Source organism: Plecotus auritus (genome assembly GCF_963455305.1).
Source record: "Plecotus auritus genome assembly, chromosome: 5".
Classification (NCBI taxonomy): Eukaryota; Metazoa; Chordata; class Mammalia; order Chiroptera; family Vespertilionidae; genus Plecotus; species Plecotus auritus.
In genome coordinates, this window is record NC_137776.1 from 7412158 (window position 1) to 7436252 (window position 24095).

The 24095-nt window shown below is 48.3% G+C and overlaps 1 protein-coding gene across 1 annotated transcript in view; it reads right to left on the reverse strand.

Moving 5' to 3' along the window:
* Window positions 1-24095, reverse strand: part of ANKRD44 (ankyrin repeat domain 44) — a 259546-nt gene that overhangs the window by 134027 nt on the left and 101424 nt on the right. The window contains exon 2 of the mRNA XM_080669556.1: window positions 16335-16418. Coding sequence (XP_080525682.1) covers window positions 16335-16418 — 84 coding nt within the window. The remainder of the gene's footprint in view (window positions 1-16334; window positions 16419-24095) is intronic.

The window sequence follows — 24095 nt, forward strand, 5'->3', positions numbered from 1 at the left end:
GCAGCATGGAAAGCTGAACTTATTTTAGAAAACACGCTTCCAAGGGCAGAGCGATCATGCAAATGATCTGACTCACTTTACAAAGCGAACAGAAGGGCTTTGTAATAATTTTTGCAGTGGGCCTGGGAGAGGGATGGGAGACAAACGGGTGGGGAGGGTAGGTAGGGTAAAGGGGGTCCAATACATGGCGATGGAAGACGACTTGACTTTGGGTGGTGGGCACACAATGCAACATGAAGATCACGAGTCACAGAAATGTACACTTGAAACCTACATAATCTTATTAACCAATGTCACCCCAGTAAGTTTAACAGACAAAACGAGCAGAATATTTTCTACACTTAAAGGAGGCACTGTGCAAGCCCACCGGAAGGGATCTGAAAACAGAGGCCTTGGGAGATCTGTGTCCAGGTAACGTTTTTTAAATAATTCAAACCAGTTCTTCTATCTTGTAGTTTATGAACATCCTTACATCATCCGGTGAACTACGCCCATTTGCTTCACTTCTCAGGGCTGGGCAAGCAGAAGAGACTAGAAAAATACTTGCTTACACATGACTGGCTCATGGTCAAAAGGAGAACACCCTTGTCCTCAGGTTTAATGCAAAACAGCCAGCTCTCCCTTAACAAGGTTCTTCCTCCCTAGAGTCAAATCACCCCGAGGCCGTGCTGGGCACTGCAATCTCTTATCTAGCGCGCCTTTAAGCAGAGCATGAGTTAGCTACCTGCCCCATGTAATTAATTTAGGAGACAAGATCTTTGCAACGATGACTGGTCTTTGGAGCCCTAACCTGCCATGTCAGAAGTTCAGCTGCTGGGCAGGGCCTCTGTGGGGACCCCAGGCCACGGGCACGTGTGTGTGGGGGGGGGGGGGGCTGTGCGGGTGCTCAGGCCAACAGCCAGCACTGACCACAGACACGTGAGCGAAGACATCTCCAGACGACTCCAGGCCCCATCTGTCCATCCCCCAGCTGACGAGTCCTCCCAGCTGAGCCCCAACATCATGGAACAGAGAAAAGCTATCCCGCTCTGCCCCGTCTGAATTCCTAACCAACAAAATCCACGGGGAAAACACAATGGCTGTTGTTCGCCACTGGACTGTGGGGTGGGGTGTGACGCGGCCATAGGAACAGTCCTGTGAGGTCCCGGCGAGCTCTCTGAGTTATTAGAGAAAGACAACATTATGTTTGGTGGAAAATGGCCTTATTTGTTTTCCAATCCAAGGCAACCAGGCCGTCACTGATAAACCATCTACAGGGCCACACCCGAATAGGGGCACCAACACCATCTCGTTTGTGAGCCAGCAACCGCCAGTGACTCTCCACGCAGGATCCTGGGGGCTGTGGGGACTTGACTGTCCTCGGAAAAGTCACTCTTTACCTCGGTCCCCGCTCAGGACTGAACTGTGTCCCCGCCTCCTCCTCCCACATCTCTCCCCCATCTCTATTCTCAAGCCAGGCGCCCAGGAGCCAGGCGTGGCACCTCCCTCTTCCTTGCCCCTCTCGAAGCACCTGGAAGCAATCACGTCTCCCCACCTCCGGGGGCTACAGTGAGTGACGCCCCTCGAGCTCCTGAGGGCACAGCAGCCAGACCACAGCTGCCGCCCAACTCCAGGCTGCTCCTTCCACCCCAACGCCAGGTGCGGGCTGCCTCCCCGCTGCCTCTCCGCTCCCCTTCTTCCCCTCAGCCCTTCTCACACAGCAGCCAGAACCATGTGCATGTAGGTTGAACCTGAACTCCTCACTCAGCCCTGATGGCCTGGCCCCTCCTCACCTCCCCTCCAGCCTCTTTTTCCTCCTCTTTCTCTCTCTCACTCGCTGGCCTCCAGCCACACCGGCCTGCTTTCCATTCCTGCGCCTTGTCTCTCTCTCCCCAACCCCTCAGGGCCTTTGCGCGTGTCTGTCTGGACTGGAACATGAACCTCATCTTCTTTTTTTTTTTTTAAATATATTTTATTGATTTTTTACAGAGAGGAAGGGAGAGGGATAGAGAGATAGAAACATCGATGAGAGAGAAACATCTCATCTATCAGCTGCCTCTCGCACACTCCCTACTGGGGATGTGCCCGCAACCAAGGTACATGCCTTTGACCGGAATCGAACCTGGGACCCTTCAGTCTGCAGGCCGACGCTCTGTCCACTGAGCCAAACCGGTCAGGGCGAACCTCATCTTCTTATGGCCCCATTTCTCATGGCCAGTCTCAGCGTAACTGCGGCCACAGCCCAGAGGGCTCCTTCCCGGGCACCTTTGGGTCCGGATCACAGCTCACTGTGTCCTTCACAGCGTCTTCTCCGCGCATGTGCGCCTACTGACCACCCCCCTCACCTGCCTACCAGCCATCTTTTCAGGACCCTGGGAGATCCAGCAGGCAAAGCCCAGGCCTGTGCCCACCATGTTGCACACCTGTCACGCGGCTCCTACCCCCTCCCGCCCCCCGAACTTCCATTTCCTTCCAGTTGGACCATGGCCTGGTAGTTCTCCAAGTGTGGGCCCCCGCCAGCAGCAGCGGCGCCTGGGACATAGAAGAAACGCAAGTTCTCAGGCCCCACCCTGGACCTCCCAAAACAGGAACTGGGGTGAGGCCCAGCAACGCGTCCTGTGACGACCTCCAGGACAGGGGTCCTCAAACTTTTTAAACAGGGGGCCAGGTCACTGTCCCTCAGACCGTGGGAGGGCCGGACTATAGTTTAAAAAAACAAACTATGAACAAATTCCTATGCGCACTGCGGGCCCGGGACGCGTCGGCTGCTAATAAGCAGGACAGGCAGCGGCCCCCGGCGGGCCGGATCCATGTCCTCGGCGGGCCGCATGTGGCCTGCGGGCCATAGTTTGAGGACGCCTGGTCCAGGATGTGATGCACATGCAGATTCAAGAACGACTGCCACAGACCATTCTGGAGACTCTCGTTCTACAACAGTGTGTCCCCAAGTGTGAGCGTATTCCACCGGTTTGGGGGACAGCACTAGGTCTTAGGTTAACATACGTTTTAAGAAAGGTCGGCTCTCAAAGCCAAATGGCTTTGGAAAACACTGTGTCCAAAGACGTTGAACCCCTTTTCTTAAGGCAGGAATTCTCGGAACCGTGAATACGGCGATGTGCAGTGTAAATCATTAAGACACAGGGAAATTGGCAGAACTACTTCCCAATTCTAGTTAGCCACAAAACCTCTTTGTTCCTCTCCTAAACGCCTGCCAGATTTGTTCTGGACTCTGGGAAACACCCTTTGGAAAGCGTTCTAGCGTAGGCTTTCCCAGAGAAAACCTTTCTAGCACCGTCCCATCCCACTGCGTCTAAGTCCCTGGCGGTCGCTGCTGTGAGCTTCCTGCATCTTCATCTCCTTTGCTCTTTTCTTGCCTGTATTTGAAGATACAAGCTTCACAGGAGGCACATCCTAATGTCTTAATGTCAGTGAAAAGGCCTCTGGTCTTTATGAAACCTGGAGTTGTTGATCAGGGCAGACCTGGAAGGAGAGAACGTGGCAGCAAGCTCAGCTGGAATTGGAGAGAGAAGCGGGTGTGGTCTCCTGTGCCGTCCGGGAGAGCCATGGTGAGATCCCGGCCTCGGGTGTGAGAGAGACATCCTCTAACGAGCACCCCAGACCCTGCTTCGTACCTGGGGCTGGGAGAGCCTGGTTTTCTTCCCCAGGCAAACGAGGGGAGGAGTAAACACTGCACAGGTGACAGAACTCTCTGGGCCTGGCTGACCCAGCAACCTGGAGAAGGCTGAGCCAGCTGGGAAACGGGACGTTGAAATGCCCATGGCACACAGCCAGTGTTTACCTGATCAGGGCTAAGGATCAACTTCCTAATGAAATTTTACAAGCTCGGTTGAACACGGAAAACATTTGCTTCTCTAAAAGCAGCCCAGCCTGTGTGGCTCAGTGGCTGAGCATTGACCCATGAACCAGGAGGTCACAGTTCGATGCTCGGTCAGGGCACAGGCCCAGGTTGTGGGATCGATCCCCAGAAGGGTGCGTGCAGAAGGCAGCCGATCCATGATTCTCTCTCACCATTGATGTTTCTATCTCTCACTCCCTCTCCCTTCCTCTCTGAAATCAATAAAAGTATTTTTTTTTAAATAAGCGCGAATAGGTCTGTTTGTACTGTAATCTGACATCTGCAGCATAGACGACCCCCAACCCTCGGGGGTACAGAAGCGGTTCTGTTCGGGGCCTCCAGCCCCTCTGTGAAGATGAGGTGGTCAAGCGTGATGGGAGAGGCAGGGCGGTGATCAACAAGTTGGTCATGAGCACATCTGCCACATTCATTTGTTTTGAAACCGCAGAATGTAATGCCACGGGCCCTGACGTACACTTGGGGCATTTTGCTAAACACCGGAGCTCGCACATAGGACCACAGGAGAGAGCGCAGTCAGCGGTGGCTCGGCATGCGAGTGGGCTGGCTTTGGCGTGGCGGTCTAGCCGTTCTTACTCAGTTACATGTCAAAGTCAATGAAACAGGAGAGGGAGAGACGCATAGGCGAGCAGCGGGTTTTCAGGGCAGTGAGACTATTCTGTTTGATACTATAATGACGGATACATGTCATTGTACATTTGTCAAAACCCACAGAACGTACAACACCAAGAGTTAATCCTTATATAAACTATGAATTCTGGATAAAAATGATGTGTCAGGCCCTAGCAGGTTTGGCTCAGTGGATAGAGCATCAGCCTGCGGACTGAAAGGTCCCGGGTTCCAGTCAAGGGCACATGCCTGGATTGCTGGCTCGATCCCCAGGGTGGGGCATGCAAGAGGCAGCCGTCAATGGTTCTTTCATCATTGATGTTTCTCTCTCCCTCTCCCTTCCTCTCTGAAACCAATAAAAATATATTTTTTTAAATGATGTGTCAGGGTAGGTTCGTGGACTGTAACAAATGTACCACTTTGAGGGGGTATGTGGATAATGGTGAGGCAATGCCTATGGGGCTATAGGGAGTATATGGGAAATCTCTTCCTCTCTGTTTTGCTGGGAACCTAAAACTGTTCTAAAAAGATGAAAGTCTATTTTTTTAAAGTTCAATAAAATTAAAAGTTTCTAAAGATCTTTTTAGTCATGCTTTTTATAAGATTGAGAAAACTTCAATTGCCCAATTATTAACTCTACCATTAGTAACAATAGTGTGGTAGTAGAGGCTTGGAGAAGGAGGGGGATAAGGATAGTAGATTCTTAAACCCTCCTACAGTCCCCACCCCACACCCACCCATTCACTTCCTGACACTGTTACTTTAAGGGTCCTGGCCACTCCGGGAGTGTGCAAGGACTGACATTTCTATTGTAGCACTGAGCATTTCCTTTGATGATGTGATTAGATATCTGTCTCAGCCACCTGATCAATGATTCAGGAAGTCAGGGACCCTGTCCTATTCAGCGTATCACCCCAGCCCCTGGCCCAGTGCCGGGAACTCGGTAGAACTCAATAGATGTCTGTTGGTTGAATAGAAGAAGTGAAACAGCAGTGGTTTGATAGTTCATTTAACTGCCACATGTGTTTTAAATATGGTCTTTCAATGTTCAAGTTTAATAGAGCTTGAGGAAATACACCCATTAAAGTTAGGACATGCGTAACACGACCTGTTTTGAAATTGCTAAACAGCTAACTAAAGTCTGACTGTGTCACCAGAAACAAGATACTCATTGTACAGCCCCGATGGATTTACATGAGCAAAATGCAAAACAGGGTCAATCATGGGATCTTTCCAGAACAGTTTCACATTTAGCCAAGGGCTATTGAGTCATTCTTCAAAATTACGGGTGGTAAGCCCAGCCAGTATGGCTCAGTGGTTGAGCGTCGACCCATGAATCAAGAGGTCCAGTTTGATTCCCGGTCAGAGCACATGACCGGGAATGTTGCGGGCTCGATCCTCAGTGGGGGGCGTGCAGGAGGCAGCCCATCAATGTTTCTCTCTCATCGATGTCTCTATCTCTGTCCCTGTCCCTAAAATCAATAAAAACGTATTTTTTAAAAAATATTACGGGTGGTAAAACCTTCCCTAACTTTTTAAATTATATCTACAAAATGCTGTATAAATAAAACTTTGTCCTCTAATAAGTATTCTTTTAATAGGAAGCTCAGAATGAAGGTATTTGCATGTGTCCCCATTCTGTACCTGCCTGAAGTCAAATTGTCATAACAAAATCAGACCTCTCTGACATCTAGAGTCTTGCCAAAAGCCAAGAATTCTGAATATTGCTTTAGGCCAGTGGTCGGCAAACTCATTAGTCAACAGAGCCAAATATCAACAATACGACGATTGAAATTTCTTTTGAGAGCCAAATTCTTTAAACTTCTTCTAATGCCACTTCTTCAAAATAGACTCGCCCAGGCCGTGGTAGTTTGTGGAAGAGCCACACTCAAGGGGCCAAAGAGCTGCATGTGGCTCGCGAGCTGCAGTTTGCCGACCACTGCTTTAGGGCAACTCAACATATTTGTTGTCCAGTTTTCCTCTTTAAGAGAAATGGCATTAAAGGTTTTATAATATGAATGACCTGTACACTGAAATATGATTTATCTCTGAGGGAATTCTATTCCCCCTCCCCTGTTTTATTAAGGTATAATTGACAAATAAAATTGTAAGACACTTAAAGTATACAACATGATTTGATATATGTATACATTGTGAAAAGATTCCCCCATTGAGCTAACACCTCACGTATTTACCTTTTAATTTGGATTCCACATATGTGATAGAATGTGGAATTGTCTCTCTGTCTGACTTATGTTACTTAGCATAATATCCTCTAGATCCATCCATGTTGTCACAAGCAGCAGGATTTCCTTCTTTAAGGCTGGAGAATATCCCACATAGCACATTCCCTTCACCCATCACACCCCCTGAACCCCTCAATTGTCACACTTGGCCGCTGTGACATGCTGCCATGAACCTGGGTGCTTCCATCTTTTGGAGTTTAGTGTCTTTGCTTTCTTCAGATAAATACCCACAAGTGGAAGTGCTGAATCATGTGGTAGTCCTATTTTTATTTTTTGAGGAAGTTCCATACTGTTTTCCATAGTGACTGTACCAATTTACATTCCCATAAACAGTGCAAAGGGTTCCCTTTTCTCCGCCTCCTCACCCACACTTGTTATCGCCTGTCGTTTTGATGAGAGCCATCCTACCAGGTGTGAGGTGATAGCTCACTGTGGTTTTGATGCGTTTCCCTGGTGACCTGGGATGTTAAGCCCCTTTTCATGTACCTGTTGGCCACCTGTATGTCTTCTTTGAGGGAATTCTATTTTCTAAGGTACCAAGAACTAAATCACAATTCCTTGAAAAAAAAAAAAAGATTTTATAAACAAATGTATTCAATGGTGTTGAGTAAAATTCACTCTCTAAAAATATCATTTACCATGAGTTTATTTTTACAGACAGTGCAATCCTTATTCAACATTCTGATTTTGATCCCAATCTAACTTATTTTTTTCAAAGTCTACAATTTGATAAGCTTTTTAATTTTTTAATTCTGGAAAAGCACAGCTAACATAAAATGTACCATCTTCACCACTTTCCTAACCCACTCCTAGGACTGGTATCATTGTTGCCATAGGTCAGACTCACAGAGCCCATTAAAAGGGAGGTGTTACAGCCGCTACTATAAGCCTCTGACTGAAAACAGACCCACTGTGATCAGCGCCTAGAGGAATACTGTAGGAATATGAACTATGTGAAGTCAATGTTCATGTATCCACACAGATAAATCTCAACCCTATAATGGTGAGTGAGTAAAAGCAAGTTAATGGGGACAGAAACAGTTTACTTACGTGATGTTTTTAAAGACACACAACACCATCTATTATTCTGGTATATAAGTATACAATGCACACATTTAAATTTTAAGGTATAAATAAAACCAGAGTATTTAAGCCTGGCCAGCATGGCTCAGTGGTCAAGTGTTGACTTATGAACCAGGAGGTCACAGTTCGATTCCCAGTCAGGGCATATGCCCAAGTTGTGGGCTCGATCCCCAGTGCAGGAGGCAGCCCATCAGTGCTGTTTCTATCTTTCTCTCCCTCTCCCTCCATCTCTGAAATCAATAAAAATATTTTTTTAATAAAAAGAGAGTATTTAAAGACAAGGGTGAGGGGTATTTAACACATCGCACAGTGGTCCCCCCGGGGGGTTCCCTCTGGGGGAGGTGATGGGCCAGGAAGCCTATGGCTTCAGCTCTGTCCCTTGCCCCCAGTTTGCCGGACGCCACTGGAGACGGGGGTGATGCGGTGGGAACAAGCCACATCCTGTCTCACGCAGCTGACGTGCTGGTGGAGGGAGGCAGACAGAAGACACACACACTGCATGTGGGGTGCTGAGAAGTGCCAGCAGGAGAAGGTCAGAGGTCAATGTGGGGCTATTTCACACGGGAAGATCAGGGAAGGCATCCCTGATGAGGTGGCATTCATGCAAAGACATGAGTGTCACAAGGGCCATGTGTTTATATTGGGGCAAAGCTCTACATCTGTAACATTTTCTTTTGTTCTGTTTTTTTAAGTAAATATGGCAAAGTGATAACACTTGTTCTATCTCCCCGGCAGGCTCACAGTTATTCTCTGTTTAAAATTTTCATGATAAAACAAGAGAATTTTTCTGAAGTCCACTACCATCAATTCCTGACAGATCAGGAGGAAAGACAGCAGATGGCTCCAGACTTCTCCTGATGGAATCTCTCCAGCCTGTGGCTGCAGATGCTCTTTCCTTAGGGGTCCTGCAGACTGGGGGCCCCTGAGAAACAGCCAGGAGCGGGCAATGCTGCCTCGCCGTCCGGCTATGCGTGCTCGCTTGGTAATCCATCTGTATTTATCTACCCATCTTGGCTTCCCAAATGCAATACGTGTCTTGTCCAACACCGTGTTCTGCTTTGGAAGGGAGGAGGCAGAGAGGGGGCGCAGAAGAGGAGGGGGCAGAAGAGGAGGAGCCAATCAAGCACGTGTGTGTTAACTACGGGGAAAGGCATCTACACCAAGCAATGAGGACACGAGGTGTAAATCAATGTGACACAGTGACGACGAAAGACAGGACCTCTGGGAGCTGGAGGGAACGCACATGTTATCAGGAACCACATCCCAACAGATATAAGGTATAGGTATAGGTATAGGTATAGGTATAGGTATAGGTATAGGTATAGACATAGACATAGGTATAGATATAGACATAGGTATAGGTATAGGTATAGGAATAGGAATAGGTATAGGTATAGACATAGGTGTAGGTATAGATGATATAGATACAAATATATAGATATAAATAGATTAGATATAGATATACTAGTAGATATAGATATAGATATAGATATAGAGATATAGATATAGAGATATATAGATATAGATACAGATATAGATATATTAGATATAGATGTAGATTATATAGATATACATATAGATATAGATACAGATGTCTGATGATTTCCCTTAGGGCCGTGGTCGGCAAACTGCGGCTCGCGAGCCACATGCGGCTCTTTGGTCCCTTGAGTGTGGCTCTTCCACAAAATACCACAGCCTGGGCGAGTCTATTTTGAAGAAGTGGCATTAGAAGAAGTTTAAGTTTAAAAAATTTGGCTCTCAAAAGAAATTTCCATCGTTGCACTGTTGATATTGGCTCTGTTGACTGATGAGTCTGCCGACCACTGCCCTAGGGTAAATTCCCGGGAGTCGTGTTGCTGTGTTAAAGGGTGGACACAGTTAAATGTTGATAGAGTCTGCCAAACTGCCCTCCAGAGGGTAGTCCAAATCACACTCTCCCCAAAACGGGACCAGAGTGTCCCTGCATCTACCCCCCGTGGAGACTGTATTTTCATCTTTGCTGAGCTGACAGGCAGAGAATGATACTGGGTGGCTGTCTTACATGAACTCTTCTATTTCAGAGGAGGGTGAGACTGAACACCTTTTCTTATATGTTTTGAAATATTTACATTTTTTCCTTTGGTGAGTGGCCTCTGCATGTCCTTGGCCCGTTTCTCTACTTCAGTGTTTATCTTTTTCTAAATAGTTCATAAGAGTTCTTTATTATGTTAGGAATATTAACACTTTTCACATATGCTACACATATCTTCAGCTTATCTTTTAACCTTGTTTATGATCATTTAATACATAAAAGTTCACAGTTTTTATACGTCAAAGGTAGCTACCTTTTCCATTATTGTTTTTGTCTCTGCTATGATGCTTAGAAAGTCCTTCCCCACACCAAGGTTGCAAAAATACACCTCCTTTATTGTATAACATTACTGTCATCTTTTTATTTTCTCCCTCTAGAATTTGTCCTGGTATAAGAAATTGGGCAAGGGTGCAGTTTTATACTTTTAGCAGAAGCTGTCTCATCCCCATTTATTTAAAGAAGCCATCTCACCCCAGTGGTTCCAAATGCTTCCTTTATTTTATACCAAACGTCCATCTACACTTGAGTCTAATTCTGGACTCTCTAACCTACTCCACGAATTCGACTGCCTACTCCTGTGCCAGTAACGCAGCTGAAATTGCTATCGTTTTGCAATTTGTTTTCATATATTTTGTGAAACTCTCTCCTCGCTGACTTTCAAGAGTTTCCCAGCCAGTCTCACATCTTTATTCCTCTGGATTAAGGGTAGGATGATCCTGTCAAGTTCCCCCCAAAAGCTCTACGACCTACTCAATTGCACTGAGTCTCTGTTAACTTCACACAACTGAGTCTTCTTTCCATCTAAGAATAACGCAGGTCATTTATTCACATTTACAGCCTCCCCAAAATTTACTGTCTAGGGCAGCCTTGGGCAAACTACGGCCCGCGGGCCGGATCCAGCTGTTCTATCCGGTTCTCTTGCTCTCCCCTCCGCTCCTTTACTTTGAATTTATATTAGTTCACACAAACACTCCATCCATGCTTTTGTTCCGGCCCTCCGGTCCAGTTTAAGAACCCATTGTGGCCCTCGAGTCAAAAAGTTTGCCCACCCCTGATCTAGGGCCATATACATCTTTTATCCTAAAGATGTTTACATTCTCAAGCTCTTCACAAAGTACATCTTTTCACCGTGAGATTTTTCTTTGTGCTGTCATAAAGGCCTACCCATTGCAAAATAATACCCAGGTCTTCATATTTAGAATATAGTTCCCATAGCTGCAAACACTCATCTCATTATTGGGGGGTGCAGCTGGCATACCATTGTAACACTGCTCCTCCAACCTCCCGGGCCAGGGCTAGAGACACGGGGCCTTGAGTGGCCGGCGTATCCAAGGGCAACTACACAGGATGCCCACCAGTCTGCCTCCGCACCTCCCACCTGCCAGGAAGCCACACTGCTGCGCTATCTCCATGCCGCCTGAGGTCATGCATCAGTGTCCACAGGACGCAATCCTGGCTTCCAAGCCACAGCCCCATAGCCCGGGCCATGGCCCAGCCGGAAGGGGGGTGGGAGGGAGCCGTGGCCCAGCCAGAAGGGGGGTGGGAGGAAGGTGGTGACCACAGGCCAGGAATGTGCTAAGAGGCCGGGCTCCCTACCCTCAGGGTAGAAAGCACCCCTCCCAGAGCAGGGAAAGGACCCCCACCTGCCCCGGGGCCAGCGAGGCAGAGTGCTGTCAGTGCTTAAGAGCACAGGCCACAGCTCTCTCTGGAAGACGGGCCAGCTTCGGGGTCTCGCTTTGATTCCCAGTGCAGGTGGCCAGAGGAACCCCAACTGGGGAACACTTGCTGAGCTCCTCCGCAGTGGGCAGAGTGGTGGCCTGCAGGCCGCTTGGGCCCACGGATGTGTTTTCTTTGGCCTAAACCAGGTTGGACCATTTTTATTTTTTTTTTGGAACCAACATTTAATACTTTAGAGATTTCTTGTATTTTCTCTTTGAAACGTAACAAGTCTGGGCCACACCACGCCTGCATGCCAGGGCGGCCACACTGGGGAGAGGTCAGCAGGTCACCCACGGGCCGTCTAATGCAGAGGCGCCAGGTCCCTAAGCTCACAAAACATCCTGGTCTTTATTCCCCTATCACATACTTTATTGAAAAAGAAAAAAAAAAGTAAAATAGACATAGGTGAGGGGAAATACACAAAACATCTGGAGGTTCCCAAGGCTGTGCTATGTAGATTGTATTTCTAATGTTCAGGGAATTGACATGGCAGAATGAAGCTGCGAAAAATTCAGAGAAAATATTAAACTTATCACTTCGGTAAAGTCATACTGCACCCTTCTGGGTGGATCAAAAAATATATTCCGTTTTTACTTGGTAGGAGGGATTAAGCAAAAGAGGAAAAAAAGACAGAAACTCAGGGGCATGGACAGGGGTGTGGTGATTGGGGGCAGGGGGAGATGAAGAGGGCATAAAGGCGATAAATGGTGATGGAAAAAATAAAACATTCTATTTTTAAAAGAAACAGTGCACATTTTCTAGTTATAAATAAGTCATGAGGATGTAATATATAGCATGGCGACTGTAGTTAATAACACCGTATTGCATATTTGAAATGCTCATCACAAGAAAAAGATGTGTACCTCTGTGGTCATGGATACTGACTAGACTTACTGTCTGACCATTTTGAGACACAGATGCACAGGAATAAATTATGAGTTTACTGGGGATAATTTGTCCTGTGCTTTTTAAAGTCCCCTCCTCATACAATGTTGATATAGTTTCCTTTTCCTCATCTGGAACCTCAGAGGCCACTATCACCTGAATCAATGCCCAGCATTCAAAATGCAGCTTTAATGTTTTTTTTCCTCTGTAAGTTCTTTGCCAACAGAAGCTTAGCTTTCACCTCAAGATTTACTCCACGGTATTCACATAGCATCCCTTCCTGTCCTGGAAGTGGGGAGAGTGAGGGAAATGCCAAATCCTACTGTCATATAATAAACATTAACAGCTTGACAAAACAGATGGGGGCAACTTGGGGCCAACCCAAATGTAAAAAGACATTTTTGAGGATATTCGAACAAAATAAAGTTGAATGTACACTGGGTATTAGATAATGTTAAGGGATTATTGTTCATTTTACTTGGTATGACAACGGTGATGTGTGTGTGTGTGTGTGTGTGCATTCATTTCTGTTAGTGATAATTCAAAAAACAAATAACATCACGGGTTTGCTATCACACGGGACCTCCAAATCTTGGAATTGTAGTCTTCCACAGTGTAACGGACTTTAAATATCACCTAGACCAGGCATGGAAAAAACATTTCCATTTACAGGCCAACTCCAATTTAATGGTGATGGGCTAGGAGAAACCTTGGTCTTTACGAGTCAAAGAAAAAAAGTCATGATTCATTAGCGATGTTGGCCAAGGGCACGAGTTAGGACAGTAGGGCCATATGCACTGTTATTAGCACCATGAAAACTCCGTCTAGCGGTCTTCCAGGGAGCTCATTACTTGTCAAGGCAACGTGTTACTTCTTCAGACAGCTCTGTCTACTAAGTTATTTTTCACATTTTGAGCTGAAATATTATTTTCTGTAGCTTACAACCACATGACCTGACGGTGAAGCTTAGTTCCATTTGGACTTGACAGTGTTTGAACTACCTGGGAACATTCTTCTGTCCCTTCCAAGCTCAAAACATCACGTGGTCCTCCAAGCACCCTTCGCATGGCATGACCACCCCTCCATCCTCACCACTCGCCCGTGACAGGCGCCTACGTGCCGCTGCCCCCATCCCCCTGTAGCACAGAAAACTATCTGTTGGTGTCACGTGGTCAAAGCATCAACCCCAACATGCCGTGCCTGGGTTAAAGTCTTGGTTTGCAGAATCTCTGCATTCATTTTTAATTCAGATGTTTTATCTTGAGCTCAATTTGGCTGGTCTGTTGAAGGCTTCTGAAATCTTTCTAGTCGTCCTGGCCAGGTGGCTCAGTTGGTTACGGCATCCTCCCATACACCAAAAGAAAAGGCTGCGGGTTCTACTCCCGGTCAGGGCACATACCTGGGTTGCTGCTTTGATACCCTGTCTCTCTCCCCTTCTCCCTTTCTCTCTCTGAAATCAATAAAAACATATTCAAAATAAACAACAAAAAAAAGAACACACTGCGCAGAAAAGTGGTGATCGCTCGAATTCCCTAGAATTCTGGAAGACCCAAGATTGGTGTGGCCAAGATTGCTAACTATTCACCAGAGTCCATTTGCTCCAACTGGGGACACGGCTACGCTCATCACCCAACCCCCCTTCCCCCCTTCCCCCCCCCCCCCCCCCCCCCGTGCAGTTAGGTGCGGCCATGCCTGAGCTCTGGTGGATGGGGCGGGGGCGGGGGAGAGGAAGTGACTGTACCACTTCCGAGCTGACCCATACAGCCCTCCCAGGCTTTGCTCCCATGCTTTCCCCTCTGGCTGGACTGGAGCCGAACCCCTGAGGTGAGTGTGGAAGCCAAGGTTGACACCTGGAGCCCTACCTGCAGCATCTCGCTAACGTGTTCATAGGAGAGCCAACCTTCTCTCCTCTTTGGGCGTCTCCGTGTCACAGCAGCTAACCTCTCTGACTAATCCAGTAGAACTAAGTTACAGCTGACACGAAGCTCTCCTCACCTGTACCAGCCTGCGACTGTCCCTTTCCTAAGGAGGCAGAGGCCATTCAGAGGCCAGGACAATCCTTCTCGGTATGTCTGGCAACAAAAGTCCTGTTGGCGCATGACCATCAGGAAGATGGGAACCTTGCCTCTGGCTCGCCCAGGCTTGGGCCACAGCCACAAAGCTCGAGGGCAGATTCCGGTGATGTCAGGGCACGGCTTGCCTTGACCCTCAGAAACACGAGTCCTGCCCCTGCAGGTCTTGGACAGATGCCCGACTGCCTTCCCGGGCACTCTGGCCCTGGCCTCATCTGTGCTTACTTGGCAGAAATGCCACAAAACACTGCCCCGTTGTTGTCAGGGGAGAAGCTGCCGAAGGCTCTTTCAAAAAGCCACAGCGACCTGCACGGCCAGAGCGAGGCCCACCCCATGGCCCACCCTCTGGACGAAGCATTCAGCCGGTCGATCAGGCAGGGATACACCTGCAGACAGTTCACTCCCCGGGCAGAGCCCCCCTCGCAGGGCAGCTGGACTCCACTCTTTCTGCAGCTTCTACTCAACACCTGAGACTTCAGAGCGAGCGAGCTCCCCATGGACCGGCTCTTAGGTAACCGAGTTACATTAAGAGAATTAGCAGCACGTACTGCATGTAACTGCTTGTCCCACCCAGCTCTAGGCAGCGATTTGGAGGGTAAATGATTGACTAACCCTTTCTTCATCGCAGGTTCATTGGCGTCGAGATCGCCCCAATACAATGTTCTTAATCTGCTAGAGCCATAGACCTTTTTACTAAGTTGGTGCAATGTCTTGACCCTTTCACAGAAAAATATAAATGCCCACAGGTGCACACGTACATGATACATGATGTCAGACACACACAGCATGCCTAGTTCATCCGTGATCCCGGGCTCATGCACACTCTAGGGCAAAGGTCAGCAACCACTCCCTCTAAAGGGCCAGATTGTACCGAGTCTGGCTATTGGGGCCACACACAGTCCCCATCACAATTACTTGGCTCTTCATTGCAGAACCAACGCTGGCATGGCTGTGTCCCACAAGACTTTATTTATAGACTCTGAGCTTCATATAATTTCCACGTCGCTAAATATTACGCTTTTCATTTTTTCAGCCATTTCAAAAATAAAAGCTATCATTTGTCGGTAGTCTGTACAAAAACCGGTGACAGACCACAGCTGTAGGGCATGGGTTCCAGATATAAAAATATTACATCTTGAGATTCACCTGAGGATATTTTTCCATTGATTTTTAGAGACAGTGGAAAGGTGGGGGGAGAGAGAAAGAGAGAAACATTGATGTGAGAGAGCCTCATGGATTGGCTGCCTCCTGTACGTGCCATAACCAGGGTCTGGGATCAAACTTGCAATGCAGATATGTGCCCTTGACTGGGAATCGAACCCAAGACCCTTTGGTGCAAGGGCCAACACTTTCATCACTGAGCCACACCGGCCAGGGCTTCATGAGCTTCCATGACGGACGTAGGCAGCAAACCTCAGCAGTGTCAGCAGTAACGGTGGCTGGGCCCGCCCCCCCCAGCAGAAATCCCAGGTACGTTCATCCCACATCAGAGCACTGTCACCCAACGCAGAAGTGCGATCATGCTCGTCCTATTCTTGAGTTACGGTCACTATTGGACCTTCTGCTGCATCTTGCTACTTAAATGTGTTGCTAGAGAAGAACATCTACTCTATCTGATTTTTTATGTTTTGATAACTGTACTTCGGTGTCATTGGTTTCCTTTCTAATCCTAGACATTTCACTTTGCGGATTTAAAAACAGATTTCTGAGAAGCAGTCCTGAGCTTTCGCCAGCTACCAAGGAGGCCACGGTACGGGGAAGGTGAGGGGCCCGGGCAGGAGCCCAGCGTCGCCTACCAGAGCATTCACGTCTTCCGTCTTGTGGATGAGCATCCGGATCTCCTCCGGGTCGCCGCTGAAGATGGCCTGGACCAGTGGCGGCTGCAAAGGCAGGAGAGTCTGAGTCACAACTATGATTAAATACATTCGATTGCATGCAGAGGCAGGAGGCTAGAAAATGTGTTCCCCAAAGTGAATCCAACACGGTCAGATGGATAGGGCCCAGGCCTCCCTCCCTGGGAGTCTAGTGGGGAGACAGATGCATAAAGAAATAACTATAACACGATGTGGAGGCCGTGACACAGTCACATCTGACCTGGGGCTATTGGTGTGACATGAAAATTGTTGAAATTGTTGAAACAGTTGAAATCGTCCTTGACAGGCCCTTAACTGCCCCATCGCGGAAAGGACCAAATCTGCGGTTTTGTGCAAACGGTCCCCTGTGACCCCCCTCCTCTCATTAGGCAATGTCCCTGGTACCCCATTCCTCAAACAATCCATTCCCACAGGATGTTAGTGGCCATGCTGCTGGCCTCCTGAGCGCTTCCGTGTCCATGTTGGGAAACCTTGGACATCATTCCCGAACACTTCCCATCGCGTTACCAACAAGTACGGAGTATTTTAGACTGGACCACACCCACTGCCTACCCACAGGCTGTGGGATGAAGGCGGGTGAGGAGCAGGAAGGCGGGCCATACTCAGCGCTTCCTATTGGCCTCGCCTACATCAAGCAAGACCCAATGCGTAGTGGGGTCTATAAAGTGTGATGGAGACACAGCTGGAAGCGAAACCAGCTCTGCCGGGGGCAGGTAGGTGAGGAGAAGGGTCCAGAAAAGCTCCAGGAAGCACCTTCATGAGCATGAGTTTGCAAACAGGGAAGGAAGGGCAGGCCAGGCGAGAGCTGGGCGCCTGCACGGTCAGAGGTGCGGGGACACAAAGAGCTGATGCGTCAGAAATGCTGCCCGCAGCCTGGCCACCCGGGTGCGGGGAACAGGAGGCCCGGGCTGGGCTCTGGGCTGGCGCTGGGCCTGCCCACGGGGTGAGAACCCTGTGCAAAGCCAGCTCCGCGCCTGCAGCTCCTTCCCTGCCCAACGGGGGTGCGCACGCTCTCTGCGGCCCAGCCCCTCACAGGACTGTTACCAGGAAGAAATGAGATAATATATGGGAAACCCCTCTATAGCCATATAACCCTACAAACAACACGTTTTCTTTACATATTTTTTTATTTTTATTTTTTTATTGATTTCAGAGAGGAAGGGAGAGGGGGAGAAACAGAAACATCAATGATGAGAGAGAATCAGTGATCGATCGGCTGCCTCCTGCACACCTCCTACTGGGGATCAAGCCCACAACTCAGGCATGTGCCCTGACCGGGAATCGAACCGTGACCTCCTGGTTCGTGGGTCAATGCTCAACCACTGAGCCACACCCACTGAGCTCAACAAAAATACTGGATCTCGTTATCTGTCTCATAATCCTCTACCTGCTGTGCTCCGGGCCAAATGCTCATGTGCACTTTCCAGCCTTTGTGAACCCCAAGAGAAAACAAATCGCCGCGCCCAGTAACCACAGATGACAAGCAGAGGCAGAGACCCAAGGATCTCGGCGTGGAGTCAACAGTTGCGAAGTTCGGGTGCTGAGGGACAAGCCCCTCCCAGGAGTGAGGCACCTCGGGGCACCACCCTAAGGACGCAGCCGGGTGAGAAAGCCTCTCTCGTCCCTCGCCAGCGGGAGAAACGCGCACGACACTGTGGCATTGAGTCCTCGCACTTCTCCGGAAAGGCCAGGGCTCCAGCCACGCCTGGAATGTTCCCAGGAGGGCCACCCCACAGGCTGCCAGGCAGGGAGGCCAGCTCAGGCCTCCAGCAGGGAGGGTGCGGACAGCTTCCCCACGCCCTCGGCACCGCCCTGGGCCTGCCTCAAGGGCATCCCCAAGTCCCAGCAGAGGGCGGTGTGCACACCTGTCCCCCCCTCCGCACCCTGGGCCGGCTCCGCTGTGGAGGGGGCTGTCAGCGCGTAGAACTCCCGGCATCCACTGGGAAGGAGAAGCCGAGCTACTGTTAGAACTCCTCCACACTGCAGTCACACGCGCACATACAGATACACCACATGGACACGCCTGCGTGTGCACGGGCATCTACACCCGTGTGTGTGTACACAGGGGTAGGTGTCGATTCACATACAAACCCCTCACGCTCCCCGCGGGATAGGAGAGTCCCTGTTCTCCAACGTCCTGCCAGATGGAACCTCCAGCCCCTGCCACATCCTCGTCTTCACAGTCGTGAATCCAGGCATCACCCAGCTCCAAACCAGAGCTTCACCGGCTCACGCTTTGCTTGAACGGCAGCTGCGTGTTTTCCTGGATGTGATTCTTGAACTAAATTACTGTGACTCTTGAGCAAGTTCGTATTTTTTTTTAAAGACATAATGGGCCCAGCCTGCATGGCTCACTGGTTGAGCGTCGACCTATGAACCAGGAGGTCCTGGTTCAATTCCCGGTCAGGGCACATGCCCAGGTTGCAAGCTTGATCCCCAGTAGGAGGTGTGCAGGAGGCAGCCGATCCATGATTCTCTCTCCTCATTGGTGTTTCTATCTCTCTCCCTCGCCCTTCCTCTCTGAAACCAATAAAAATTTATTTTTTAAAAAGAGACATAGGGGTGTTTCTTTTTCTCTCTCTCCACATCCCCCAATACAGCATGCCCAGCAAGCACACCGGCATTCTCATTGGCTGGGATTTTAATCCGATCCTGCCGTCTTCTTTTTTCCTAAGTATAAACAATTATTCTGGGAATAAATATTTGGGGAAAGATAGATCTAAATACTGTCTCAATTACATAATTTTAAGGAAGGGGGACTATTCTAATTACAGCATCCTTGCTCATGAGTATAAAGTACTTAGACTGTATTGATCACTGATTGGAAACCACTGTATCTTTGGCGCTTTCGCCTTGGCCTTAAAGCAAAGTCTTCCCTGAAAAAGAGTAGGATCCTAAGCCTGGGCACGGACGGCTTTTCTTTTTGAAGTTTCAACATGCGACACTAGCGTACGCAAAACAGGAGTGCTTCGGGTGCAGCCGGAACAAAGCGGATAGATACCAATTCACAACAAGGGTCAAAGTTATGGAAAGCAAATAGGGGCAGGGGACAAAGAGAGATTCTGACGCCATGAAACCTCCAGTTATCGCTCCCTAAAGAAACGTAACATACAGGTGATGTATGGTAGAACTGTATGCCTGAAGGCTGTATTGCTTTATTAACCAACTAGAGGCCCAGTGCACAAAATTCGTGCACAGGAAGGGGGTCCCCTCAGCTCGGCCTGCACTCTCTCCAATCTGAGACCCCTCAGGACCTCTGACTCCTAACCCCTCACCTGCCTGCCAGCCTGATCCCCCTAACTGCTCTCCCCTGACAGCCTATTCGCCCTAACTGCTCTCCCCTGCTGGCCTCATCCCCCTAACTGCTCTCCCCTGCCTGCCTGATTGCCTCTAACCTCCTCTGCCTTAGCCCTGCCAAGATGGCTTTGTCCGGAAGGACGTCTGGAAGGTCGTCCGGAAGATGTTCCGTCTAATTAGCATATTACCCTTTTATTAGTATAGATGTCACCCCAATAAATTCAATTTAAAAAAAAGAAATGCACACTCTTAAGAGAGGTCTGCAGGAATTTCAGCTTCTATTAGGAGAACTGCCTTGGCCTGCCCAGCTGCTATGAACTGGCAATGAGGGCCAGGTGCTATGGATATTGTCACAGCCCCTCAGGTAGACTCAGAGGCACAGGAATACCTCCTGTGCCTGCCTCACCGATGGTGCAGGTGGGCGTCAGCCTTCAGACGGGACCTGTCCTGTTCCAACCTCACCCACTATCCGCACGACCCTCTTGGCCGGGAGTGCTGGCAGCCGTCTCCCGGAGGCGACTGTCTGCATGGCTGGTGACTTCTGACCCCTCTCCAATGGAGAAGGGCAGAGTGGAGGCGTCCCTTGAAGTTGGCGGCCACTATGAATGACGTGGCTAGCCTTGCTACCACTAGAAACTGGAAATGTATCCGCAAAATCCCAGTGTCTCTATGCACATCCCCCATCAGCCCATACAATGCAACATTTCTCGATTTTAACCTCAGTCTTTGAGAACAAATGGAGAAGATACCTGATTTCCACAAATAAGATGCTGAAGCTAGCACGTACTGACACAGTATTCCCAAATTTTGCAGTAGAGTCACAATTCCACTAGGGGGAGCAAGACGGTAATCTGTCACCTGGGAGATGGGAGTGAATGCTCAGGTTGTGTCCTTAAGAAAATTAAGGTGTCTGGAGGATGAACTGTATTCAGACATAAAAGAACTCGAGCTCCTGAGAGGGTTCCTAGTATAAGTAAACACACTCGCTCTGTACAGACCCAAAGGAAAAAACTTCCCTCTTGATCCCTGAGGGCCCAGGCATCATTCTCATCATTGCAAAACCCAATCCAATCATTCCCTCAATTTCACTTGTTATATAGACCAATGGAATAGAATAGAGAACCCAGAAATCGACCCAAACCACTCTGCTCAATTAATATTTGACAAAGGAGGCATGAACATACAATGGAGTCAAGACAGTCTCTTCAATAAATGCTGTTGGGAAAATTGGACAGATACATGCAAAAAAATGAAACTAGACCATCAACTTATACCATACACAAAAATAAACTCAAAATGGATAAAGGACTTAAACATAAGACGGGAAACCATAAAAATACTAGAGGAATCCACAGGCAGAGAAATCTCAGACATATGCCGAAGCAATTTCTTCACCGATACCGCTCCTAGGGCAATGGAAACTAAAGAGAAAATAAACAAATGGGACTACATCAAAATAAAAAGCTTTTGCACAGCAAAAGAAACCATCAACAAAACAACAAGAAAGCCCACTGTATGGGAGAACATATTTGCCAATGTTATCACTGATAAAAGTTTAATCTCCAACATCTACAGGCAACTTATACAACTTAATAAAAGGAAGATAAACAACCCAATAAAAAAATGGGCAATGGACCTAAATAGAATCTTTTCGAAAGAAGACAGAAGCAAGGCCAAGAGACATATGAAAACATGCTCAAAGTCACTAATAATCCGAGAGATGCAAATCAAAACGACAATGCGGTACCATCTCACACCTGTCAGAATGGCAACCATCAACAAATCAACAAACGACAAGTGTTGGTGAGGATGCGGAGAAAAAGGAACCCTCGTGCTCTGCTGGTGGGAATGCAGACTGGTGCAGCCACTGTGGAGAATGGTATGGAGTTTCCTAAAAAAACTAAAAATGGAACTCCCATTTGACCCAGTAATCCCACTTTTAGGAATATATCCCAAGAAACTAGAAACACCAATCAGAAAGGATATATGCACTCCTATGTTCATAGCAGCACAATTCACCATAGCTAAGATTTGGAAACAGCCTAAATGCCCATCAGCAGATGAGTGGATTAGAAAACTATGGTACATCTACACAATGGAATACTATGCTGCTATAAAAAAAGAAGGAATTCTTACCATTTGCAGTGGCATGGATGGACCTGGAGAGCATTTGTTAAGTGAAATAAGCCAGGCAATGAAAGAAAAATACCACATGATCTCACTCATTTATGGAAAATAAAGAACATTATAACCTGATGAATAAAATGATAGATACAGAGGCAGTAAAGCACTGAACAGACTGTCAAATTACAGTGGGAAGGCTGGGAAGTGTTGGGGAGTGGGGGAAAGAGATCAACCAAAGGACTTGTATGCATGCATATAAGCACACCAATGGACACAAGACACTGGGGGGGGGGGGGGAGGGAGGGATGAGGGCATGTGACAGGGTGTAGGGGAGGCTGGGGGAAGGTCAATGAGGAAAAAAAAAAGGAGATATATGTACTACTATATGTAATACTTTAAACAATAAAAAATAAAAATAAAATAAAAAGTAAAAAAAAAAGTGCATCCGACCTGTATGTATGTATGTATGTATATACTAGTGGCCTGGTGCACAAAATTCATGCACGGGGTGGGGGGGGTGTTTGTCCCTCAGCCCAGCCTGCACCCTCTCCAATCCGGGACTGCTGGCTCCTAACCGCTTGCCTGTCTGCCTGCCTGATTGCCCCTAACCGCTTCTGCCTGCCAGCCTGATCGCCCCCTAACCACTCCCCTGCCGGCCTTATTGACACCTAACTGCTCCCCTGCCAGCCTGATCGTCCCCAACTGCCCTCCCCCTGGCCCGATCACCCACAACTGCCCTCCCCTGCCACGACCCGCCTCCTCTGCTGGGACCAGCCTCCTCTGCACCACACGGAGTCATGGGACCCCCAGGCCTCACTGCATGGAGTGGCTGCCAGGCCCTGCCTCCACTGTGCGTGTGGCCATCTTTGTGGGGGCCATCTTGTGGCAGCCATCTTGTGACGAAGTTGTGCACGAGGGCCACCTAGGCTTTTATTAGGATATATATATATATATATATATATATATATATATATATATATATATTTCAGAGAGGAAGGGAGAGAGAGATGAGGGAGAACCATTGATCAGCTGTCTCCTGAACACCCCATACTGGAGATCAAGCCTGTAACCTGAGCATGTGCCCTCCCCAGTAATCAAACTGTGACCCCTGGTTCCTAGGCAGACGCTCAGCCACTGAGCCATGCCGGCCAGGCGCATCCAGCAGTTGAAGAGTAAAGTCCATTGTGGGTTCTATGGGGAGAGAGCCACCTGAATAGAGGATCCACGCCAACCTGCAATTAGGCCCTGGGTCCCTCCTCCCAAATCCCCTAACGAAACCATCCATTTGATTTTTTGCTAAAACCTTGTACGAGGCACGTCACAATCCCTTTGCCAGAGTTGCGTGCTCTTTACTAATCAGTCGGCTCCGGACAACGAGCAGAGTGACAGAGGCTGTCACGGAGCATCTGTAACCACCATCAGTGGTGAGCGGTCCAAGAAGACGCCCCAGCCACATGTGCCAAATTCCTGGCATGCTGCTCGTCTTTTACTGAGTTGATTGGGTTGTTAAAGACTCTAAGTATCAAAGAAAACATCTTGCATTCGAATCAGGAGTGGGTGCTGGGAATCAACCAATAACCAAGAGGGGAAAATGATATTCCGAAACATCTGTCCATACTTGAATATTCTGAGTACCGTGTGTCATGCATGAGAGCAGGCCGGGCGCGCGCTGTTAGTAGCTGATAGCTGATGCAGCAATAATCCCGCCATATGACACTGCCGGCTTCTATGAACATGCCGAAATACTTCATTAAGTCACAACCGGGTTTTGGATGAGGCAGAGCTTGCGTTTTTACAAAAGGATAATAAAAATTTGTTCAAGTCACTAAATTTAATAGGCAAAACCTGTTCGCTCTGTCATGTGGGAGCCTGTGTGATCGGCGGAGAGCGCACCATGGAGTGCTTCCTGAATATAGATCATTCGCTACTTGGGAGACGGTCCCTCCATCACAGGGAGATAATGATGATCATAATATCTAAATCTGTGTCCCTTAAGAGCTGTACAGAATATACTGCGTCCTCACAAGCACTTTTAATGCAGGACCACATTCTGGAAATGCCTCCTATGAACTACACTGCAGAGCAAATGTCTGTAACATTTCCAGTTACTTCCAATTATTATTAATAACAGAAAAAAATAATAAAATCCCAAGTATCAGTAACATCCTCCCTATCTGTAGCTATCCATTAACTCTTTAAACATTATGAAAAAACTAGAGGCCTGGTGCATGACATTCGTGCACTGAGGGGGCCCTCAGCCGG